Raw genomic sequence first — 24,240 nt, forward strand, 5'->3', positions numbered from 1 at the left:
GCCTATGAGTTGCAGAATCAACCCTTGATGCCTTGTATTCTCAGACCCATTAACCTAGTCTTTTTATCTAGTTAAAGCAAATTTACTGTCAGGGTGAAGTGTCTACACAGTTCTGAAAGCATATTTCTTACACATGTCAATTTGATGCTAAACTCCACTGAATAACACTGGCTACTCAGAAGTAAATCCCACTGAATTAAGTGGGCTGCTCCCCCAAATAAGTGGGGTTTAGGAACTATATTCTTTCTGCACAGTTTGCTTATTTGTTACATTTAACATTTTGCCAGCGAATTAAATAGCAGTTTTTATCCACACAGTGGCACTGGCAGCAATCATATATATCTTGACAAATCTGTAGTAAATAAGTGTCATGCAAGTAGGGGATTTTTTTTAACCAATTAAATATGTAATAATGTAGTAGTTTTTTTAAAAAAACACACCAACTACTGCATTATTACCTATTTGTTTAGATTTGATATTTAGTCTCAAAAGTAGTTTTAGCTGACTTATAAGTATGAAGTAAAAATACCACCAGAAGAAGCATGACTGAAGAGTTTTCTTGAAATAAGTACATTTTATTCCAGTTACATTTGTCGGAGTTGAGATGGCAAGAGATCGCGAACACATAAAAATTACTTCAGTAGTTTCCTATTTAAAAGAACAATTGTGATGCCAATAACATCACATCTGATATAACTTTGTGAGGTTACACTTTTTTAAAAAAAATTAGGCTAACATCTATTTTACATGATCAAATAAAATGTGCATTAATAAAATATAGTTGTAAATATCTCAGTATTAAAAACCCTGTCCCCAAAATTATATGCTGTACAAAAAGCAAGAATTTTGGTTAAGGTCATGTTCAGTCAGTCATTCACAGTACTAGAGCAACAAGAATAGAAAGTGGTCTCTTGCTTGTCAGTCTGGCCTTTATATTGCTGCTTCTTGTTTGTAATTGGGAATTCTTTCCTGTCTCAATGAAAGGCACAACAAAGAGGACAAAATGCAAGGCATAAGTCCCATCTCATTTAAGCATCTTTTGCTTCCTAGAATAGTGTTTGCAGCAGTCTACCTTCAACAGTCATGTATTGCCATAGTATTAAAGCCATGCTTCCATTCAGTGGGTCTTCTGTATGCCACATAGATTCTTTTTCCTCACTGGTGCAACAGTATTCAACTTGAGATGCCGCCTTTTTAAAGGCTAGTGAGACATGAGCCCAAGGCAGTGCCATTCCAATTAGAGCTGCGGGTCTATTAAGCAATCTCTTTATAAATAATATAATCAAGTAGTTTCAAACTCCTGTTTTACTGCTGTTATGCAGATTATTCTCCCTTGATTAGGTTTTGTTGAAAAGATACCTTGCATTAAAGATCACAGCTGTCTCCAGGCCTCAGTAATGGCTACCCCAACAACTGTTGGAGGGTAGGTGGCGTGCAAAGCTCACAATGGATTGCACACCGTTTTTTAAAAGTAGGAATAGGCATTACTTTAAAGAAGTTTATATATATGATGAACAGTACACACACACACACACACACACGCTGAGAGAAGGGAAACAGTATTTTAGATTAACACTTCTGAGGCAGTAAAGGCATAGATATATCAGAGATGCCATACCAGGCTAAAATATGCACCATTGCAATTCAGTTGTAAGAATGGAAGGGAGATGCTTGAGAAAGTGTAGGCATTTATGGTAATTCAAGAAGTGAGGGTTACTGCATTCTGTAGTACCACTTTGGAAGAATTTTCCTCATATAAAGTATTGGCACAAAAATTATAACATTTTCAAGTATATCACTAATATTTGTATTTTGAACATGAAAAGGAAAAAGCAGCGACAAAAATCACATTATTTTTTTCCTAGAGAGAGATATCAGAGGTATGGTTTAGTATCTTTAGAATTCCCAGTACACCTCTCTCTCATTTGGCAAAATGCATCCAGTCTTACAGATGGCTGCTGAACACGCTGTTGGCACCTGTGGCTGGACATGTTGGACGGCAGGAGGCAGCAGTGAAAGTAAAGAACCCTTCGTTTGTTCTTTTACCTGAAATGAGAGAACACGGTGATTTGGAATAGTGAACTTGAACTTGGACACGGGTGGTGCTGTGGGTTAAACCACAGAGCCTAGGACTTGCTGATCAGAAGATCAGCGGTTTGAATCCCCGCGACGGGGTGAGCTTCAGTTGCTCGGTTCCTGCTCCTGCCAACCTAGCAGTTCGAAAGCACGTCAAAGTGCAAGTAGATAAATAGGTACCGCTCTGGCAGGAAGGTAAACGACGTTTCCGTGCGCTGCTCTGGTTTGCCAGAAGCGGCTTAGTCATGCTAGCCACATGACCCGGAAAAACTGTCTGCGGACAAATGCCGGCTCCCTCGGCCAGTAAAGCGAGATGAATGCCACAATCCCAGAGTCGGTCACGACGGCCTAATGGTCAGGGGTCCCCTTTACCCTTTTCCCACAAATATGCCAAAGCCATTGTGAATTTATTTGGATAGGCTCGTTAACTTGCAACAGGCACAGAATTCAGATTCTAAAGCTCTGGTTTACTTTCTCAAGGCATGCAACTATCAGTAACCAGGCTCAATGAATTAGTGGCACTAGAAAGGGGTGGAGAACATTTGAGGGCCAGAGGTTTCTTGCTCATTTGTAGCACCTGCAGCCAGATATTCCCCATCGCTGATGAGAACACTGTCTACCACGTAGTACAGGAAGCAATTGTATTGTGTCCCTTCTGCAAGCATATTGTGCACAAATCCCACTTGCGGTAGTTCTCCAAATTGCAATCAAACCGCTCCAGATACATTGCCTTCCAGCTATTAGGCACCACAGTTTCAGCCATGTTCAGCTATGACCAGCTTGTGTACCCAGTTCACAAATGTTTTCTCGATCAAAGCCTTGGTCTTTAGCTGCAATTCACACATCTAATAATTTGTAACAAGCTCACCTGCTTGAAAAAAGCATGTGACAGGAGACCTCTTGCTGATGGCCTAGATCCCAGGAAGAAAAACAGAACTTAGATATTTTAAGCTTTGCCAATGGAGTTAGCTAGTACTGTAATAACTTTCCCTTCTCTTGTTGCCTATTACAGGGTCAGTCAATAGAAAGAAAAATCAAGCATAGGCACTCCGTTTTAAGTAAGCTCCCCACTTGTTAAAATTGCTCATTTTCAAAATAACATAAACCCTGCAAAAAGTGTAGCTTCCGGCTCCTCATATGTGGATCTTTTAAAATTGGGACTATCAACTGACTGTAGAATTTAGTCAATTAACTGCCTCTTGAACTGATTAAATATATAGCTACACTTAAGTTAGAAAAGGTCGTTTTGACATTTTCCAAAATAGCTTTTAAAACACAAGGAAAGTGTGACCATATTGCCCACTTACCAATCAACTAAAAGTTTTAAGTGCATCCACACCAAAAATTACATATCCACTTGCACTGTGAGTGAACAAAATATACATTTATGACATGCATCTATATGAAATACACAGAGGGAAGTTCTTGATAACTTTGAGCTCATGTATAAAAAAAGTTTTCAAGTAATTAGAAAGCTCTTTGAACCCCATACAAATATTAATTGCAGCAACTAAATTCCAACAGCCTTACCTTTTCTCTGGGTCCTGCTGCAAACAGAGTTCTATCAAGTTATGGAAAGCTGGGGAGAAAGTTTTTGGTGGAGTCTGCAACCTCTCACTTGTCATTGTGTGTGTCATACTTTCACCAATTCCAGAGTCAATCCCTGATCGAGAATTTTTTATCCTGGATTCACCACGCGGAAAAGTATTTATAGCCCAAGGACAGTAAGAGGGACCTTTCAGCTTCTGCAGCAGCATCTGGAAGAAAATGTCCATTGACTGTCTTAGCCCTACCTGTACACCTCAAATGTACACCTGTTTAATTTCTGGGTACTTTCAGTGAAAATATTTCGGGGGGGGGGCATGATTCTAAAATGTGCACCTTATATGAAAGCTGTTCACTGCCACTCCCCTATCTCATGTTGCTTCTGAATCCAATCAATTATCTATATTATAGTGTCACAAAGCTACACAGCCAGCTAAGAGCTAACAAGCCAATCAGAGTGAGGGCGATGCTTCTTAGACTGGACAACCGAGGAACATGTATTTATTTATTTATTTTTTACCTTTCAACAGCTTATTTCAACTTTCTATCGAACTTCCCCACATCTCCCGCACAATGCATTCTTGACAATAAATTTATCAGCAAATTATAACCTTGTTTCATGTGTTTCTTTTGTTACAACCGAGGAACATGTAACAAACCTGGCACAAACACTATTCAAAACAATGCTTCCTGAATAGGTAAACATTTCTGAACCACTTTGCAACATTTTTTTTAAAATAGAGCACCAGAAAGGATGCATTTTGATGTTTGCAAATGTGCTGAAACACATACATTTTAGAAATATCACAACAGAGGAGGTCTTATTGCATTAGGCAGCTAGGTGTTCAAGATCCTCGAAATTGTCACCTCTCTTTTCGTGACATTGTTATCGATCAGAAGTTGAAGAGTTTTGTGCCTTACCTGCGTCCGAGGTATATCCTGAAAAGGTACATGCCCATTAGCTAGTTCACATGCTGTAATGCCCACACTATAGATGTCAGACTTCACATTATAGCCATACATATCCTATGGAAGAAGAGATTGCATTGATAACTGCTGAATACATGCCAGTGTGCCATGAATTGAAATAAACATGCATATTCAACTATAAAAAGTTGGTTTTTTTCTTTGAAAAAAAGATACCCTATCAATCTAAATAAAAATAAGCTTGTTGCTACATTCAAGTCCTGAAACACACAACGTCATGCCCTTTGAGTATAGTACTGGTTTTAACACAACTGCACTATTTTTTCTTCACAAAAATGGTATTTGCTGCATTTAACAAGTTCATAATACAACCTTTAGCTTCCTTTCAAATGGCTTCATGTGCAAAATGGAATATCAGCACCATAAAATACAGCTATGGTCTTCAGTGCCTTTTTTTACTGAAAATCGGTACCAAGGTTAATCATATTTACACTGAAATACCTGAAACCTGTAAGAAGCTAGAAATTAATTTATGTGCCAGTTCTGCCAGGCTGCATTTCATAGGTTTATCACGAACTCAGAACCCACTTGATGTGGTTTAAACTGGGAGAAAGGGTTGTACTTTATAGGGTTAAGCCAAGACAAAGAGGCTGGTGATCACTAACTGCAACAGGGAAAATATTGGCCTGGTTTTCAAGTTGCAGTAAGGCTTAGTGCAAATGTACTGACTACAGAAGAGATCATGACTGTTTCACTTTTTCCCTAGTCATTTTGCTCCTGTGCCATGCTAAAACATGTTTGAACCTAGACTCATGAACAAACCATGAGCTGTCAATCATAGGACAAATCTTGGTTATGACTTATGGTTAGTCTAGAGACAGCTAAACCACAAGCCTAGGTTTGGAAGAGATGCTAAGCTAAACTGGAGCAAGCTGTGCAGCAGCAAAATGACTGGGAAGGAGCAAAGAGGCCACAATCTCCTTTCTGGGAGCCTGCATGCTGTGTGGACCAGGAGACTACTTCCGTAATGAAAGCCACTGTCATGTAATCTGGTATTAGTTCCTGCCTATATATGTAGGTGTGTGTAAATTATTCATCTGGGTCACTCAAACAAGATCCGTTAAGAACTTGGTAATATTTAACTTGGTAATATAAGTATATGTCATGCCAAACCAGATATAGCTATATGCTTAGACCGAAGTTTCTAATTTCCCATTCATCATTATATAATCCTTGATATTCTATTAAGGCCTGATCATTTCATTATAAATGTTCTTTAAAATCTCAAGTAATAACTATAGAAGTAGACAGAAATCAGACCTCCAGCTTAATGGTTCTAGTTCACTCTGGTATTCCTCCCAATAATGTGAGGAATTGAGAGGGATGAAAATATTTACAAAAATTTAGGAGTTAGAATAATTGTTACAGCTCCTACAAGGGAAATATGGTTGATTAAGAGGTAGCAATCCATCATGTATGGATGTCCGAAACCATTCCACTTAATTTCAGTAATAATCGGCAAGAATAATTTCATATTTCAGCATAAATTATAGGGCTACAACAATTTAAAGGTAAAGGGACCCCTGACCATTAGGTCCAGTCGTGACCGACTCTGGGGTTGCGGCGCTCATCTCGCTTTATTGGCCGAGGGAGCCGGCATACAGCTTCCGGGTCATGTGGCCAGCATGACTAAGCCGCTTCTGGTGAACCAGAGCAGCACACGGAAATGCCGTTTACCTTCCGGTCGGAGCGGTACCTATTTATCTACTTGCACTTTGACGTGCTTTTGAACTGCTAGGTTGGCAGGACAACAATTTAGAGGCATGCATTTCACATTATCCATAACTTTTCAAATAATGTATTTAATTATAGTGTTATATAGAACACTGAGATGTCAAATGTTAATAATAAAAAGGAGGACATTCAGTAATTAAGATTAGCTTTTATAATGCACAATTAGAATTCTTTATAGACATTTCTTAGATGCAATCTGTGCCAATACGTATTTTCTGCACAACTGCTCAGTGAACTGCATCATATACTGACCTGCCTCAGTAGTTCAGGACTCAGCCAGGGAAGCATTGATGCACTGAACTGGGGGAAGTCATACACAGCTTTTAACCGTTTCCCACTGCTCACTAGGCTGCAAAGATGGTTTAATCCAGAAAGATACACCAGGCCATCCCCTGAAATCAGTATATGGCTAGCTTTAATACTTCTGAAAGACATAACAAGTGATTGCTTAGTTAGATTAAAAGAAAAAAAAGATTCTAACACACATTATACAGGATTGTTCATATGAAGAGTCATTACCCTGTGTCGCATAAGAGAGTGTATCATGCATAATGGAGATGTACATTGTGTTTTGTGTTGCTCTTGTCTGCAATGCAAGAATACTGTAATGCCAGCTCTCACTGAATGATGGTGCGTGAAGTTATGGTCACCACAGAGCAAAGAGTGCCTTATGCCAACTCAACCGTTTCAAAAATCTCAAGTCACCCAAATAGAACAGAGATAGGGACTCTGGTCTTCCCATTTACCCTTGGTCCCAATCGTCTGTCATTTTCTTAAAAACCTCTCTACACATTACCTGTGAATGTAGCCATGTTGGTGCATGTAGTTTAACCCGCTGATAGCTCCAAACAGGATATTTCCTATCAACACTTCACTCATGCCTTCAGGAAAGTAAGTCCTCAGTAGATGGCTGGCTGAACCTAGAAAAAGTGCATGTAACTTGCTAGCATGTCAAAATATTATTTATGCAATGAAAGCAGAGCTGACATTTCCTATCATAATTCAGAAAAGGTGTAACACATATATCTGATCCCCCTGCTACATAGTGTACAACCATGTAGGCTCAAAGAACAATTTTGCATATTATGAAGGATATTGGAAATGCTCTTTTTGTATTGATCAGTGCTGCCCCCTAAAAATATTGCTGCACAAGAATTTGCCTGTGGACTCAAGAGTAGGCCTGAATGATACAGCTTTTTACAAAACAGCCAATTTCTCTCTTTCCTCTTTATTGAGGTAGCCCCACTGCTTAAAAGAGGCAGGCATTAAAGGAAGAAGCTGCCTCATGTGTAGAGAACTGAATCTGGCCAGAGGGCCAGATCCTTAATTCCATCGCCCTGTGGTGCTGTCACAAGTTCAAAGGGGCTTATGGTAACCACTGATAAGTCTGTTTACAGGCACAGTTTGGCCTACAGACAAGGCACTTGCAGAAAAACAACTGGGAGCTCACATTAAGCTCTCATATGCTACAAAGGAACAATGTCCTTGCCTACCCTACTCCTGACATCACATATGCTTTGGAAGAAATGGCCTTGTGGGCCAAGTTGGAAACCATACTGGGCCTAATAAGAACTGCAAGGCAGGAGGTTTCCCACAACTGGTGTATCCCATCCTTGACTTACATCTTGTCAACGTGCAAAAGGTATAGGCTTTAAAAATATTAAGCAATATATACGTACTTTTCAATAAACGAGCAAGCTGCTCTTAAGTTTGATAGCTCAAATGCATGGTATGTAAACTAAACACAGTTGCATTCAAAACTGCAACTGCATGAGCAGAATAGATTCCCACTGTCACAACAGAAATTTCCCATTCTCTCCTGCTTCCTGGAGCACCTCATGGACCCTCAAAATTTGCTTCAGAGGGTTGGAAGATCCTGTGGAGTGGATTTGGGGGGTGGGGTGGACTGCAGGGATGAAGAAACGAAATGAGAGTGGACACAATCCTTAATGAGCCCGTACAGAGATAATTCAATTAATTTGTAGCTTTCCTCAACAGAATACTTACAGTAGGCCATGAAAGGAGAAATAACCCAAAGCCAGCTTCCAGCAGTGAACACTGCCCAAAGAGTCATGATATTGGGGTGTCGAAAGGAATGGGATAAAACCACCTCATTCTAGATGAAAGAATACATGTTTTAATTCTTTTAAAGGGCAATGGAACATTCCACAAACCCTTAGCCACAGCCTACTGCCACTCTGAAGACAATCCCTGAATCAGAAATGAATAGATTTTTGGATTGTTGCACAATGCCAGAGATACAATTTGAGAAAGCTATCCCTGCATCTAATCACAAGTTTTCTGGAATTATTAGCATATCTAGAAGTACTTTTCTTTTTAATAACCTGGCAACTTTAAAGGGTCTTCATTTTTAAGCACTTTGTGTAAAGTTTAAAAATCACCTCTCCTTTTACATGTCAACCTCATAAATATTTAAAATGTTAAAACATCTGTTTTACTTGTAAAGCTTTCAAGTGTTCTTCAGAACATCTTTCCAGATCTGTAATCCTTACAGCCACCAGTGTTCCTGTAGGGATGTGACGCGCGAGGTAGATTGAAGTTAAGTTGCTGCATCCCCTTCCTATTAGCAAAACAGAAGTTGATCACTTTAACAACTTTGCAATGTTTCTTAGTTACTGCTTTATCATTTAGCATTCGTACAATCCCAATACTCAAGGCAAATACTGACAGATTATGAAGAAAAAGCTGTTCTGAGACTGCCCATAAGGAAGCAGCTAATCTGAGCAACCAAAGAAGACACTGCTGCAAGTCTGGCTTTGACTTAGCTCAACTATCACAGGGTTTTGGAATAGATTCTCTGTCTAGGAGCTAATTTATCAGAATCAAAGGATCAGCTACCAAGTGCCATCAAACCATTTTTACAAGGTCAAGCTGAGTGCTAAATGACAAAGATTGATATCTTCAAAAGGATAGCAATACACTTTAGCTTGCATACAGGAAAGCACAGCAATGGACAGTGTATACACAACATGTGAAACACATTTAGGCAGTGATTAAATGAAAGTGTTGGCAGAAGAGCAAACTGGGTATTGAATAAGAAAATCAATTCAAATAAATTTGAAAATAGGCTTCTGCCTCACGGTGCCACAAGTGGGACCCTTCCATCAGTCCCAGAGTAACGATTGGCAGCAACTAACATTGGGCTGGCCATTAAAACGCAAAGGCACTTGTGTTGCGCTGCTTCAAAATGAGAACAACCCCATGAACCTTCCCACATGGCAATGAATAGATTTTCATCAGAGGACAATGCAAACTTGCACTTTCCTCAGATAAAAAGAAGGGGCTAGAGGCATTCCCTGGCTAAGAGACAAAGAGAGAACAGGGTAGCAGTCTGCAGCATCTTTGGAAGACGAAGTCATCACTTACACCACTGCAGTTACTCTGTTTCAAAAGGGCATTGATGCCTAATATTTTAATCACAAAGAAAACAAGCAGTCAGATGGAGCTAGATGAACAAAACAAGCAAATATTAAGATCAATTAAAAATGTTGTATGACTCAAATGTATTGGCCAAACATTGGCAAAACACTGGATTTTCACACCAGGGAAAAATACTGTCCAGTTTTCTAAATATCTCTCAACCAGACAAGGTAGGAAGATAAGGTACTTGTAAATCACCCTCCCTATAAGCCTTTTTTCAGCTGAAGAATGGAGTAAAACGCTTTCAATTATAAAAATAGGAAATAGAGTATTTCAGATTACAAACTAGTCAGTTACCTATTTCCACCTGGATGTCGTAATGGGATACATCCGAGGACCATGATATTTCTTCATCTCCTCTTTGAGCCGATTGTCCCCAATATAAAGCAGGTTCATCTGTCTGAATAGAAAAAAGTTGTACACACACACACACAACTTTTATTGTATAAAATTGCAGTGAACAGTGTAACTTCGTGTTAATCTTGCAGATTTGCCAGCCTATACATCTTCCAGAAGCACGACAAAGTCTTTTTCTATTGCCATTGCTTTTGGTGTCATGGTGTCAGAGGTTGAATTAGTTACTATAAATGTCATAAAGGAGACTTCATCCCACACAGCATATGAGAAATAAGAGTAAGAAAATTAAATACTGCATTTCCCAGTATATCAGACAGTAAAAACCATATACCATGTTTTTCAATTGTATTTCCACTTCTATTATATTCAGGAACTGTGCCAAGGTACAATACCATGTGCTGCTTGACTTAGTGTCCATCAAGCATTACAGTGTTACTTATGTGCTGCTACATGCAAATGCAGCCAAATTAATATATTTTATTTTTAAAATGTATAAATTGCTTTGGAAGTGAGAGCTGGACCATAAAGAAGGCTGATCGCCGAAGAATTGATACTTTTGAATTATGGTGCTGGAGGAGACTCTTGAGAGTCCCATGGACTGCAAGAAGATCAAACCTATCCATTCTGAAGGAAATCAGCCCTGAGTGCTCACTGGAAGGACAGATCCTGAAGCTGAGGCTCCAATACTTTGGCCACCTTATGAGAAGAGAAGACTCCCTGGGAAAGACCCTGATGTTGGGAAAGATGGAGGGCACAAGGAGAAGGGGACGACAGAGGACGAGATGGTGGGACAGTGTTCTCGAAGCTACCAGCATGAGTTTGACCAAACTGCGGGAGGCAGTGGAAGACAGGAGTGCCTGGCGTGCTCTGGTCCATGGGGTCACGAAGAGTCGGACACAACTAAATGACTAAACAATAAATTGCTTTTCTCAGAAACATATCCAAAGTGGTGTACTGGAAAAACCAGATAGCCCAGTTGGTAGAGCATGAGATTAATCTTAATCTCAGGGTTGTGAGTTTGAGCCCCAGGTTGGGTGAAAGATTCCTGCATTGCAGGGTGTTAGACTAAATGAGCCGTGGTCCCTTCCAGCTCTACAATCCTATGATTCTAACTCATGGAACAGCAGCACTATAAAACCAAAGCAGAGAAATTAACTGGTTCCACAATCTTATGTACTCTTGCTATGGTCCACCAGAAATTCTCAGCTGTGGAAGGGAAAATTTCTCATGTTGCATGCAGAAAGCTCTGCTTGGCTTAACTAGCGACGGGAGCCCCGTGAGGGATTCTGAATCACAGTAATGTGGCTCTCCTTAATTCAGATATATCTATAATGGATATGCCGCTCCATGTAAAGGAAAAGGATAAAGGGACCCCTGACCATTAGGTCCAGTCGTGACCGACTCTAGGGTGGCGGCGCTAATCTCGCTTTCCTGGCCAAGGGAACCGGCGTACAGCTTCCGGGTCACGTGGCCAGCATGACTAAGCCACTTCTGGCGAACCAGAGCAGCGCACGGAAACGCCGTTTACCTTCCCGCCGGAGCGGTACCTATTTATCTACTTGCACTTTGATGTGCTTTTGAACTGCTAGGTTGGCAGGAGCAGGGACTGAACAACGGGAGCTCACCCCGTCGCAGGGATTCGAACCGCCAACCTTCTGATCAGCAAGTCCTAGGCTCTGTGGTTTAACCCACAGCGCCACCTGCGTCCCGCCTCTCCATGTAATTGTCTCAAAAACACTCTGAGGAACTGGCTCTTATTTCTTATTGTCGGGCTGATGACTATTCTCTGCTGAGAACAGAGGTACCAAGTGTTTCCATTTGGAAACATACCAAAGACAGCAGAAAATAAGTGGAGCGAGCTCTGCTTCAAAAATGCAGACATAATTGTACTAGGACTAACACTAGAGAAACAAGTCAAGTTAATATACATTTTCTCTTACCAAGTCTTGAGTGCTGCTGCCTTCTGATTGCTTTTCTGCTCCAATGGATTCAATTCGTGTCCGTAGAATACAGGAACAGTCCTTGAAAAGCATAACAGTCAATAAGTATTCCCTCTATTATATTTTAACAGCTTTGTTACCAGGTGACCTACAATGATGGGCAGCTGGAACCTCACAAAAAAACCTACCCCAGACTATCCAGAATCTCTGGACAATTAACACCATTTTGAAAAATCATTTGGAGAAAGTATGCTTTCTCCAAATAATGTACAGTCATACCTCAGCTCCCGAATGCCTTGGGAATTCAATGTTCCGGCTGCTGAATGATCGAAAATCGGAAGTGAGTGTTCTGATTTTCAAATGTTCTTTTGGAAGCCAAACGTCCAATGGGGATTCTGATTGGCCGCAGGAGCTTACTGCAGCCAATCAGAAGCCATGATTTGGAAGTTGAACGTTTCAGAAGTCGAACAAACTTCCAGAACGGATTCTGTTCGACTTCCGAGGTACAACTGTATTACAGTCTTCGGCTCTTCTTTGAACAATGGTCCACATAGGCTATGTATACACCATGTGTACACCATGTGTACACCAAAGTGTGTGTGCGTCACTCAGATCCAATTTTTCCACGGGCACTTATGTGCATCTTTGTCCACATGAGTGCTTTCAACTGAATGCTACCTTGGTGTTTCCCATGCACACACTGTGTTGTTGTCCCCTCCCCTCAGTTAGTACTTCCCCACCTTCCCTGAGTCCCAGAAACCTGAGGTCCACTACAGGCATGTGCAGAGGCTCTGGTTTACCTGTGTACACAGCCAATTTTTTATTTTTATGATACAAGTTTTTCCAATACAGTAGTCCATGCTTGAACAAAACAACAAGTTAAAAATAAATAAAAGGACATTGGTGTTATGGCTGGTCCCAACAGCAGCCAACTAATAAGAACCTTGCCAATGGAAGTAGGGTGTGTGGCAATAGATGGTACCCAGAAAAGCCCCACATTAAAAAAACCAAAAACAACCCACACAATGAACTTCAGTATATCCAGTTGAGCAACATGGTTTTATGTTGGATCTTTTCATTACTACATTATCTGCAGCTCAGCAAAGTTCAGATTAAAGGGGGGGGTGCAGGCTGCCAGTTGAATGAGAACATTATATGGATGATGAGAAAAACAGGCACACCTGGGATGCCTCAAACCCTTGTTGAACTGGGAATTGTATACAATCACAGAATAGAGATCTCCCTATAGGTCTTCAGTATTGAATGAAGCCTGGCAACTGTGTGCTTTTGAGCCAAAACTTGGGCCACTATGTTTAGGTGCAGATATAAAAGCAGACATTGAATCTATAGTAGGCCATTCTTAAAACCCAAAGAATACTCCATATAAAAGTGAAGCAAAGCAGGCGTGAGTTGTGCCCTCTATGGACAACACTTGAAGAACTCACATTTCCCATTCTCACTTTGTAGTTCTCAAAATTAGCATGTTTAGTGAAATGTGAAGGAACCAAAGGTAGCAATGGGAAAGTTATTTTGGTGCTGTTTTCTTTTTTGTTTGTTTGTTAAAGCACACAAACCAGATGGTATACCTGCAACATTCTACAAACATTGTGATATATTATTGAAGAGTCCAAACAAAATGGAAGCAAGTCAAAATAAATTATGTGCTTACCAAACAAGACATGGAACTGCCTTAGTTCATGGAAAATGTCATGCAAACCCATTTACCCTGAAAAAGAATATCAAAATAAAGTTTACATTCAGCCCAAACAGTAACCAAACAAAGATGTCATTCTCCTTCCCTTTGACCATGTATGCAGCCTTGAGCACACTGACGGTCTGGACTATAAACGATGTATGAATGAAACTCTCAGAAGGCTCCTCCCATAGTCAGCTTTACATATGGCTGGTCAGGTTAGAATTAAATATTCTTGGCTGCCACCAGTAGTGGAGGTGATATGCCTCTGAACACCACTTACTGGAAAACACAAGTGAGGAGACTGCTGTTGCACTTAAGCCGTGTTTTGGGGCTTCCCATGGGGTTCTGGCTGACCATAGAATTGTACAGTCGGATGGGACCCCAAGGGTCATCTAGCCCGACCCCCTGCAATGCAGGAATGAAGAAGAGTTTGGATTTGATATCCCGCCTTTCACTCCCTTTAAGGAGTCTCAAAGCGGCTAACATTCTCCTTTCCCTTCCTCCCCCACAACAAACACTCTGTGAGGTGAGTGGGGCTGAGAGACTTCAAAGAAGTGTGACGGGCCCAAGGTCACCCAGCAGTTGCATGTGGAGGAGCAGAGACGCAAACCCGGTTCCCCAGATTACGAGACTACCGCTCTTAACCACTACACCACACTGGCTCTCAACTAAAGCACTGTGGGAACAGGATGCCACATTGGTTTGATCCAGCAAGGCTTTTCTTATGTACCTAAAAACCTCTAAGCAGTTTACATGGGGGGGGGAGAACCCAACATGTTTAAAATACTGATAAAAAATCAAATGCTTGTTAAATACTGAAATAATATTTATGGAACTGGCTTGGGCCCTCCAAATAATGATTTACCTAGCAATTTCCATGCTGCAAAGAAGAAAGAGCTGCTACAAGTCCTGCTTATATGCACTGTGCAGGCTTAAAGTCTAACTTAAATACTTAAACGTACAGGCTTGAATGCAGCTAACTTTCCAAGCAGCATGCACAAAATCTGGCTGCATATGGGATATAGAAACATTATGTGCCCGGTTGAAATGCTAATGATAATTTACTCCAGAGAGATTGCAGTTAGGCTGATCTGGAATAAGTCAGTAAATTCCCTCCTTTGTAGCCTTGTGCATACAGTTGCCACTTGTCCTATATACAGGATTGTCCTGTTCTGATACAGTTTTGTCCCCACTCTCTCTCTCTCTCCCCCAGGCTAGGGATCCTCTAGGAATACATGTGTTTGAAAGAGTGTGTGAAAGGTGATGCATTTAAGCTCTGGGAAGCCAAACACAGACAGATTTACAAACTCACTCTCTCTGTGTGACAAATTCCTGAGGGGCCATCCTGTTGGGCTGCAACAGATTGCAATGGATTACTTTGTGTGTGTTTTTCTTTCATTTCTATTTATGATTTTCAATTTTATACATGTCAATAATTTCACAACCAGTATAACATTTCAAAACTCGACTTCCTTCCCCCTCTTTCTGCATGCTCTTATAAAACTGCAGGTTATTAAAATAATCCTGCCCATGTCCTTATCTGTTTACAGTTTGTAAATACTCAATAAACCATTTCCATTCTTTTATAAAAAGTTTGTCTTGATTTCTCATTTTTCCAGTAAGTTTCACAATTTCTGCATATTCCATAGGTTTTTGTATCCATTCTTCTTTCACTGGGACTTCTTTTTCCATTTTGGGGCAAGTAACATTCTTGCTTGTAATGGATTAATTTGAAGTCACTTTAGCACCAGATTATTATTATTATTAGGGGGAATCGCCCTCCCCCCCAACTCTCCTCCCCGTATTTTGCCAAAACAAAGGTGCCAACTCCTCCGCAGTCCTACCTTCCCATCCTTCCTGGATTTGAGTTTCTACTCAAATGAGGCTGCATTTTAATATTGTATTCTAATGTTGTTTTTAAGTTGTATTTTAATCCATTGTTTTTATACCTGGTGTTAGCCGCCCTGAGCCCGGTCTTGGCTGGGGAGGGCGGGGTATAAATAATTTTATTATTATTTATTATTATTAATAAAGAGCTGGACAGAACTCTGGAATGGATGCAATTAAATAAAACGGTGCGATGAAAAACAAAAACAGCTGAAAGAGTAGAATATACGGACAAATCTGCACTCCACATTAAAAAGTATCTGTTTCCTGACATGAATGAGGATCACAGAGCCAGAGACAAAACGTGGAGGATAAAATCGCGATATGGAATTATGAAAAACATTGATAATGATGATGAGAGGCAGGACTATGATGTTGAAAGCGCTTTGGAATTCAGACCGTGGGTAGCCGAAACAAAAAATTATTACAATTTGGAAGATAATTGGACTTTTTTATTTTAGTTTTTAAAATTTTTATTGGATTTGATATGTTAATTGGATGTTCTTATTGGAAAATTAATAAATGCTTTAAAATATTATTATTACTATTATTACTATTATTATTACTATTATTATTAGTAGTAGTAGTAGTATTTAACCCCGCCACCCTCACGATATGGCCTTCATCCACCGCCAAAAAAGTGTTGCAAAAAGTTCAGGGTCAGTGGAAGTGTTAGGTTTGCATGAGCAAGGATCTATTTTCTCCCTGCCGCGGAGAGAGAGAGAGGCGACAACGCGGGACAACCCGCGCCTCCCCGTTGCAACACAAAAATAAGCATATAATCGAAACGACAACAATAACCGCCCCTCTATTTTTTGCAACCGAACCGGACCTGGTAGCTACTACGGCGCCGCGCACGCGCGCGCTTCTTTACCTGGAAGCAAGCCCCGCCGGGCCCAGCGGGCCTTACTCCTGAGGAGACCCAAACTTGTCCTGACCGGGGGGGGGGGTCGGTCCTTCCCCGCTGGCCTCCCTCCGCCCGCGCCCACTTCAGGCTCGGGCCGCCGCCCCCCGAGTGAGCCCAGAAACAGAGGCTGCCGCCCGTTGCCAAAGAGGCCGCGGACAGCGCAGCGTTTCTCCTCAGACAAACTGGGGAAGGAAAAATCACCTCAGCCCTTCGCCCGCCTCCCTCGGCCAGCCTGAGGCGACACGAACTGTAGGCCCCGCCCCCTCCGTGAACGCGGCCTGCGAGTGAACTCAGGGTTGCCGCCCGCCCGCCGCGGGACTACCAGTCCCGAAGTGCACCGCGGCAGCATTTCTCCTCAGGCGGAGGGAGGTTTCGAAGCGGGGAGAGATAGGAACGCCCCCTTTCTCCACCGTTGCATGACGGGAAGCGTAGTTTGAAAGGCGGCCGGGGGAAGCAGTCGCTGAGGCCGAGCGGTGCTTTCTGCCTCCATCTTGTGACCGAGTTTGTGGCCGCCTCCCGCTCCCCCCCCGCCCCCCGCACGTTGCTCCACTTGGGCGCCGGCGCTCCGAAAGAGGGAGCTGAGGAGGCGGCTGCACAATTGTCGCCGGAGCGAGGGGGCTGGAAAGGAGCCCAAGCCTGGAGCTGGTAAGGGGGCAAATGGGGAATGTGGGGGGAAAGAGACGGCATGGCAAGCGCTGCATTCGCCCCCTCATCCCTGGTCCCCCGGCCATCTCCCTTCTTACTCCTCTTAAGCCTCCATTTCTCCCAAGTCAGCCCTTCCTTCCTTCCTTCTTCCTTCCTACAGCCGGACGTTCTGCATGTTTACTCCGAAGTAAGTGCTAGGAACCCAGTGGGGATATTACCCGGGGGAGCGGGAGCATCTTACCCCGCCTCGCTCCTCCTTTCTCCTCCCCAGTGTTGTCAGCCCTGCTGTGCCTCCCTCCCTCCTTTCTTTCTCTCTCTCTTTCTGTCTTTCTCTCCTCCATCCTTCCTTCCTTTCTCCTCCCCATCTTTGGTCTCTCACCTGAAACTTCCTTCCCTTGAAGAGACCCTTCTCGCTTCCTTCTTTTCTTTTTTTTACCCCCCACTCCTTCCCACCGAGAAATACAGTGGTACCTCGGGTTACATACGCTTCAGGTTACATACACTTCAGGTTACAGACTCCGCTAACCCAGAAATAGTACCTCGGGTTAAGAACTTTGCTTCAGGATAAGAACAGAAATCGTGCTCCGGCGGCAGCGGGAGGCCCCATTAGTGGTGCTTCAGGTTAAGAACAGTTTCAAGTTAAGTACGGAATAATGGACCTCCAGAACGAATTAAGTACTTAACCCAAGGTACCACTGTATCCAGAATTTGCCCAAAAGGAAAAGAGACTTGGGGAGGGGGGGGAGGTAATGTAGCAGATGCCCTTTCTTGGAGGGCTGTGGTGCCCAAACACCAAACACAGAGCAGCATAAGTATAGGAGTATAAGGGACGTGGGTGGCACTGTGGGTTAAACAACAGAGCCTACGACTAGCCGATCAGAAGGTCGGCAGTTCGAATCCCCACGACGGGGTGAGCTCCCGCTGCTCGGTCCCTGCTCCTGCCAACCTAGCAGTTCGAAAACACATCAAAGTGCAAGTAGATAAATAGGTACCACTCCGGCGGGAAGGTAAACGGCATTTTCATCCGCTGCTCTGGTTCACCAGAAGCGGCTTAGTCATGCTAGCCACATGACCCAGAAGCTGTATGCTGACTCCCTCGGCCAATAAAGCGAGATGAGCGCCGCAACCCCAGAGTTTGTCATGACTGGACCTAATGGTCAGGGGGTCCCTTTATCTTAAGTATAGGAGTCCGCCTAGTCAGTCATTGGCTATTTATTTCTTGTTCATTGCATTTATATCCCGCCTTTTGACCCAAGGAGCTCAAGGCGGCATGCATGGGTCTCCGTTTCCTCATTTAATCCCTGCAACAACCTTGTGATGTAGGTTAAGCTGAGAGGCAGTGATTGGCCCAAGGTCAACTAGTGAGTTTCATGGTCAAGTCAGGATTCAAATTGTAGCTTCCCAGTCTCAGGTCCTAGGCCATCCACACTTAATCACTACTCCATGCTGACTATTAGTCAGCTCCCCACTTTTTTTCTCTCCTTCCTGCTTCCTTCCAGAATGGAAATAATAGTCTCTTTCTCCTTTCTGGATGACTAGTGGAATCTGTTGTCAAGCCCCCCCCCCCCCTCTCTGTGTGTGTGTGTGTGTGTGTCATTGAGAGCAGCTTGGGTATATAAGGCTATTTTAGCTCCATTTGGATAACTATATTGCAGTTGCCTTTGTTTAAAATGCTAGAGGCTTTTGCATTGCATATAATGTACGAATGCATCACAAGCCTTTGTTTTTGTAACAGGAGTATAAAAGCAGGGCTTCTGAAAATACATAAAGGGGCTGTTTTGCTTTATTATTGTTATTTGTTTCAGTTTTCTAATCTTCAGTGCTCCCCCCCCCCTAGAAAAATAGGTGTCAGTACTCATCATGAAGTTGTTACAGTAATTGCCACACTTTTTAAAAACCCAAAAAAGAGGTGCAGGTACTACATACCCTTGAGTACCCCCTGGAGGAAGCACTGATCATCTTGTTAACATAACTGACGCTGGGTGAGTTTTGAAGCCCTGCATCTCTCTTCTGTATACATCCTCCAGCAATACAGTAGTCCTGTCAAAGTTTGACCTCCGTGATTTATGTCTGAAGCTATTTAAAAGGCAAGCAAGTATTAGTCAGAGGCTAATATACTGTGACAGTGCTGTGTCTGTGTGTATGTCTTTTGAGTTCCAAATTCTAAATTTGCTTCCCTGCACAACCTAGTCTTAGCACTCACTGTGCTTTAATTATTATGTTTAATTGTTTTAAAATCAATAACAAATACATGTGGCATCATGCTTTACCTCATTGGTGCCGTCACAGGGAAGAATTGTGCTCCTAATACTTGAAATATTTATTGTTTTTTCTGAGATAAAAAAGAAAACAAGGGGATCAAAATGCCTACCAACACCCTCATCTAAATGCTGTAAGGAATGATGAAACATGGGTCTTCATGTCTCTCCTTCAAACATCCATCGTAATACACATGGCTGCTGCAAAGGAATATATATTTTGTAAATTATGATAAAGATTCAGGTGCCTCCTCTTTTGTAAGCAGCCAAATGTACCAGTGGCAAATACACCCATAATTAAGTAATTTTGAGGGTTTCTAATCATATTGGCTGCAATAAGATAATTTACTGATGGTTTTTTCGCTGGGCCCTATATATTTGAATAAAATACTTGCCCATGGAAAGATGAAATTGGTTGTTAATTGCTTACCATGAATATGCAGATAACCCCTGCTTTGATCTTTCCTGCTGGTGAGCCGGAGCAGCAATCCATGATCCATTGCATCTGAAATGTGGGGTAATTGTTTATTTCATTCAACAAACCACAGTTAGTAAGCTAGAAATAGACCTTGGCTTCAGATTGTGGTTTGTTGGTGCAAAACATACTATAATCCCTGCTACAGATGCAACACTTAGCCAAGGATTGTGATTTGTGGCTGCCACTCGTAGGGGATGCAGAATCTAAATGGGAGTGATGTGGGTATTTATGGTAAACCATGGTTTACCATGATGGGGGAATGCAGCCATTGCTTGAAACAGTAGATATAAAGTTATTTAAAGCTGATTGCAACGTAACAGCAGTAATGATCAATCTTTCTGCAGTGGGGGTGCTTGATGTTTTTTGGGTCAAGGGATGCATCGACCAATGTATCTACTGAGAATCACATGGTATAGTAGCTGTGGCCAAGCTGTAAAAGTGACTGTGGCCGAGGTGGAAACTTAATGCTTTTTGTATTTTGGTACCAAAAAATTACCTGGAAACTTACAGCTGACTATTTTGTATAAAGTTCATGGTATCATACAATACATATTCCTAATGAGATAAGTGTCTGTTTTCTAGCTCAAGGTGATAATAGCAGATGGCATAGCCAGCAGAAGAAAGTTTCTCATAATTTGGAAAAAAAATAACCGTGCAATTATTGCATATATTTAAACGAATTCCACCAGATCCGGTTCCATTAAACCCCCATATTCATTCCGCTCTGCCCATACATTATTCCTTATTCCATTAAGCCTCCATAGTAATTCCTCTCCCATCCATTTTACCTGCTTGCATTAAGCTCCCCGTTTATTTTACAGTGTCATTTGCACAGTTAAGGGAGAATAAGAAGCACAGTAGTCAAGATGCTACTAAAGTATAAATAATATATAGCAGAGGCAGTAATTATAGTAGATTCTGAAGGGTGTGCTTATGGAAACGTGTCAGTTACTGCCCAGTCAGGTGAATGTTGATGTTATAGGTGCACATAGGATTTAGCCAGTTTAATATTTCTTCAGATAACCCCCCCCCAAAAAAAAAAACTCCATTACTGTATTTAAGAAACAGCATTATCACGTTGCATGTACCCCTGGGTGGCATCAGTCTCAGCTGGAGGCAAAAGAATGAAAACAAGCAGGCTGTGTAAAGTTAGTGTTATTGCTGCAAGCTTATTAAATGTTGAAGAGCTCTTTATATGATTGAGATGTACTGTTTGAACAGAAAGTTTATGGTTACAAGTAGAAATATATCCAGATTACTGTATTTGTCATGTTTCAAAGTATGACAGATATAAAGTTGATCGTAAAAGATGTTTGAAAGTCTTTTAAAAGAGACTTACTTGGAAAGCCTAATAGAGTGTTTGGAATTATATACTAGATGTGCTTATTTGGTGCATAATTTATTGAACGCCTTCCTTTTCTAAGAATTATTTTGTTGCTGTTTGAATAGTTCTGATAAGTTGCACCAGTGATCTTTGCCAATACACCCAGTGCACGAGAAACAACAATGTTCAAGTTCTTCCGTCATAAAAGCATGGGGCAGTTGGGGAAGGTTCCATGTATGTCCCCCTGAGCTCCACAGAGGAAGGATGGAATGAAGCTTCAATAAACCATGTATAAATAAACTTCAATAAATTACATAATATTAACTAGGGCAGAGACGCAGGTGGCGCTCTGGGTTAAACCACAGAGCCTAGGACTTTCCAATCAGAAGGTCAGCGTTTCAAATCCCCGGACGGGGTGAGCTCCCATTACTCGGTCCCAGCTCCTGCCAGCCTACCAGTTCAAAAGCACCTCAAAGTGCAAGTAGATAAACAGGTACCGCTCCAGCAGGAAGGTAAACAGCGTTTCTGTGCGCTGCTCTGGTTCGCCAGAAGCGGCTTAGTCATGCTGGCCACATGACCCGGAAGCTGTATGCTGGCTCCTTCGGCCAATAAAGCGAGATGAGTGCTGCAACCCCAGAGTCTGTCACGACTGGACCTAATGGTCAGAGTTTTCTTTACCTTTTACTCTCTTTCCTTGCCAGTGCATTACTCTGTTATCATTAGGTCTTCACTAGGCTATAGGTACATTTTGATATGTAAAAAAATAAATAAATCTAGTGTTGCACTTCTTTATCTGGCAAATAAACTGTTCAGATAGTAATGGCATACAATTTTCTTGACAGTTTAGAATTGGAACGTTTGCTGTTTGACTGCTATTTTGAAGAGTTGGACTTTGGCAAAGAGTAAAAATACCTTAGCACAATAGAGAGAGTCTGCAAATAGCCATGGTGTTTGATAAGCAGCAGGTATTTCCTGTGATAAATGTTGCCTAAATATTTGTCAGCATTATGTGCTTCAATGTGTTTGGCTTATGTACTAACAGCGTTGTCCTATGCAGTGCTCAGAAATAAGCCACACTGTTCTCATGTAAGTGTTTATTCCCATGTAAGCTAATTTAAGATTGCAATTTAAATGTTATTTTATGAAGGTTTGGCCCTCACCTCAGTCTTGACACTGATCATAAGTGCAGGTTGGCAGTGAAGGATATATGAGCAGATATTCCAATCAATTAGTTCCCTAAAATAAGTGAAAAGTGGTTTTAAACAGAAGCATTGTGGCTAAGGACTCCTAGTTGAACTTACTGTATGACTTCCTCAAGGCATTTTGCCAAAGTAGTTCACCTTTGCTACCATAGGTTTCATGAAGCACTGATGCATTATTCAGAAGATACTGGCGCTCTTTGCTGTGCTAAGCTTCCGAAATTTGTCTTGTATCATTTGTACTTAGAGAGCTGAATGAGGGAAATCCAAAGCTGCTGTGTGCAGGAGATGTCATTGCTAATGTGCATTGTGTATTTCTACTGCATCATAGGAGCTTTTTTAAACATATGTCCAAAGTTTAGTTTATAAAAACTATCTATGTCTACTTCAGTTTGCTGATTTGTCCCCCCACTCCCTCTGCCTTTCTAGCTCTGTAAAAATACTAATAATAGATCATTTGGCAGTATTCCGAAGCTGGAACTGAAGGATGAATTGTACCTGCCATTTTTGTATAATATCCCATAACATTGCTGAGAGAAGTCTCATATGCAACATCCACAGGTCAAGAATGTTTGCAAATTCTCCTCCTTGTTGAACAACCGGTATAAAAATAGACTTCACTGAGCTATTTGTGGTCAGTTTACTACTTCAGTATGCTTGATTGTATAAAGTTTTCCCCAGACCAAACTGCTTCAGGGTGTATTTAAATACTCTACCATGAAAAAAACTGTCCATACCAAGAGTTCAGCCTGTGATGAATTGGTCCAAAATGTCATTAATTGATACAGAATCAATCCTTTGCATGATTTTGATATATTGTTGATACATTCATATTGGGGGGGGGGGATTAAGATTTTGTTGAGGAGTTTCTGCGGTATAACTTACTGAGTTATCAGAATAAACAGCATCAATAGCTTTCTGTTTCCTAATTTCCTGAATTGTAATATTGACCTCTATAAGTTAAAAAAAATGTAAAGAATTGAAATATTCAGAATTAATCACTGGAAGACATCATACATATGAAGTGTATTGGCAGCTTTTCAGCAGGATTACAGTAATAAGGCCAGAGGCAGGCCAGAATGCATCACAACAGCTGTCTGAAAGTAGGATTGCCAGAGAACCAGACAGTACTGGGTAGAAAATAGCATTGACTTCTGTGCCCTCTAACCTCTTAGTCAGAGGAAGAAAGAGAACAACATGGAATTATGTTTAACACTTTTTCCTTTTTGTGTTTTACTGGTCTAATAATCCACATATTTAAATTTTCCAATATTCTGACATTTCAAGAGAGTTTTACTGTCCCTTCATAATATATTTTATTATGTGCCTACAAAGTTTACTTGGCTAAATGTTTTTCTTGGACTCGAATGGATTTTATCATGCAGTTTCTCTATTCTGCTGTGCTTATTGTTCTTTCCCTCTAATATTTTCTCCTCTCTATACATGTCCACCACCTTACCTCTTCTTTTCAGGAATCTAATAAAGTAGGGGTTGGTTTGGGGTTGGTTTAGAAAAGGCCCACGTAAAAATAAGTTAGTCCTTTAGTACCAGTGGTATAATTTGTTTTACTCCTGCAGACTAAAAATAACTTCCTCTGGAATCATTATCTTGCTATCACGCTAACAATATGAGCCTTCCTTGAATATACAAAATTATACATTTCTAAAATATCCCTTGGAATTAAGTAATTTTAAAAATTGTGATTTTTGTACTTGCAGATTATGCTTGGATTTGCCAGTATGTAATAATATTGGGTAAAAATGTAA

The 24,240-nt window shown here is 41.3% G+C and overlaps 2 protein-coding genes and 1 long non-coding RNA gene across 6 annotated transcripts in view; 2 read left to right on the forward strand and 1 right to left on the reverse strand.

Moving 5' to 3' along the window:
- The first annotated feature begins 549 nt into the window (after positions 1–549).
- Positions 550–7,466, forward strand: LOC310691344. The gene is made up of 3 exons (XR_014518474.1): positions 550–4,118; positions 4,266–6,119; positions 6,370–7,466. It is a non-coding gene; the product is annotated as an uncharacterized lncRNA (long non-coding RNA).
- On the reverse strand, positions 555–16,912 carry STRADB (STE20 related adaptor beta). Of its 2 annotated transcripts, XM_083469594.1 has the most exons (12): positions 16,538–16,912; positions 13,750–13,806; positions 12,081–12,161; positions 10,081–10,183; positions 8,802–8,923; positions 8,350–8,458; positions 7,139–7,262; positions 6,595–6,766; positions 4,543–4,647; positions 3,607–3,833; positions 2,945–2,987; positions 555–2,046 (listed from the first exon to the last, which is right to left on the reverse strand). In XM_083469594.1, the coding sequence occupies exons 2-12, from the start codon at positions 13,759–13,761 to the stop codon at positions 1,897–1,899; spliced, it is 1,248 nt and encodes a 415-aa protein (XP_083325720.1). In that variant the 5' UTR covers positions 13,762–13,806; positions 16,538–16,912; the 3' UTR covers positions 555–1,896. The 2 variants fall into 2 exon arrangements, with proteins under 2 accessions (XP_083325720.1, XP_083325721.1); XM_083469595.1 differs by lacking the exons at positions 8,350–8,458; positions 8,802–8,923 and having other exon boundaries at positions 16,538–16,857.
- A 75-nt stretch (positions 16,913–16,987) lies between these two features.
- The window catches only part of TRAK2 (trafficking kinesin protein 2), a 41,888-nt gene continuing 34,635 nt past the window's right edge, over positions 16,988–24,240 (forward strand). The window contains exon 1 of one of the 3 annotated variants that reach the window (XM_083467967.1): positions 16,988–17,215. The gene's annotated coding sequence lies outside the window, so the exon portion shown is untranslated. Of the gene's footprint in view, positions 17,403–24,240 lie in introns of all 3 variants that reach the window. The other 2 variants (XM_083467965.1, XM_083467966.1) reach the window with 2 other exon arrangements.

The sequence above is a fragment of the Podarcis liolepis genome, assembly GCF_965112155.1.
Source record: "Podarcis liolepis genome assembly, chromosome: 1".
Taxonomy (NCBI): domain Eukaryota; kingdom Metazoa; phylum Chordata; class Lepidosauria; order Squamata; family Lacertidae; genus Podarcis; species Podarcis liolepis.

Bases quoted from the DNA above. Each gene is read 5' to 3' on its own strand.
- STRADB (XM_083469594.1), bottom strand. The intron at 8,924-10,080 runs GTAACTGACTAG...TTTTGCTAATAG, and splicing joins CGACATCCAGGTGGAAATAG to GAAGGGGATGCAGCAACTTA. The intron at 4,648-6,594 runs GTCAGTATATGA...CTTCTTCCATAG, and splicing joins GTCCTGAACTACTGAGGCAG to GATATGTATGGCTATAATGT.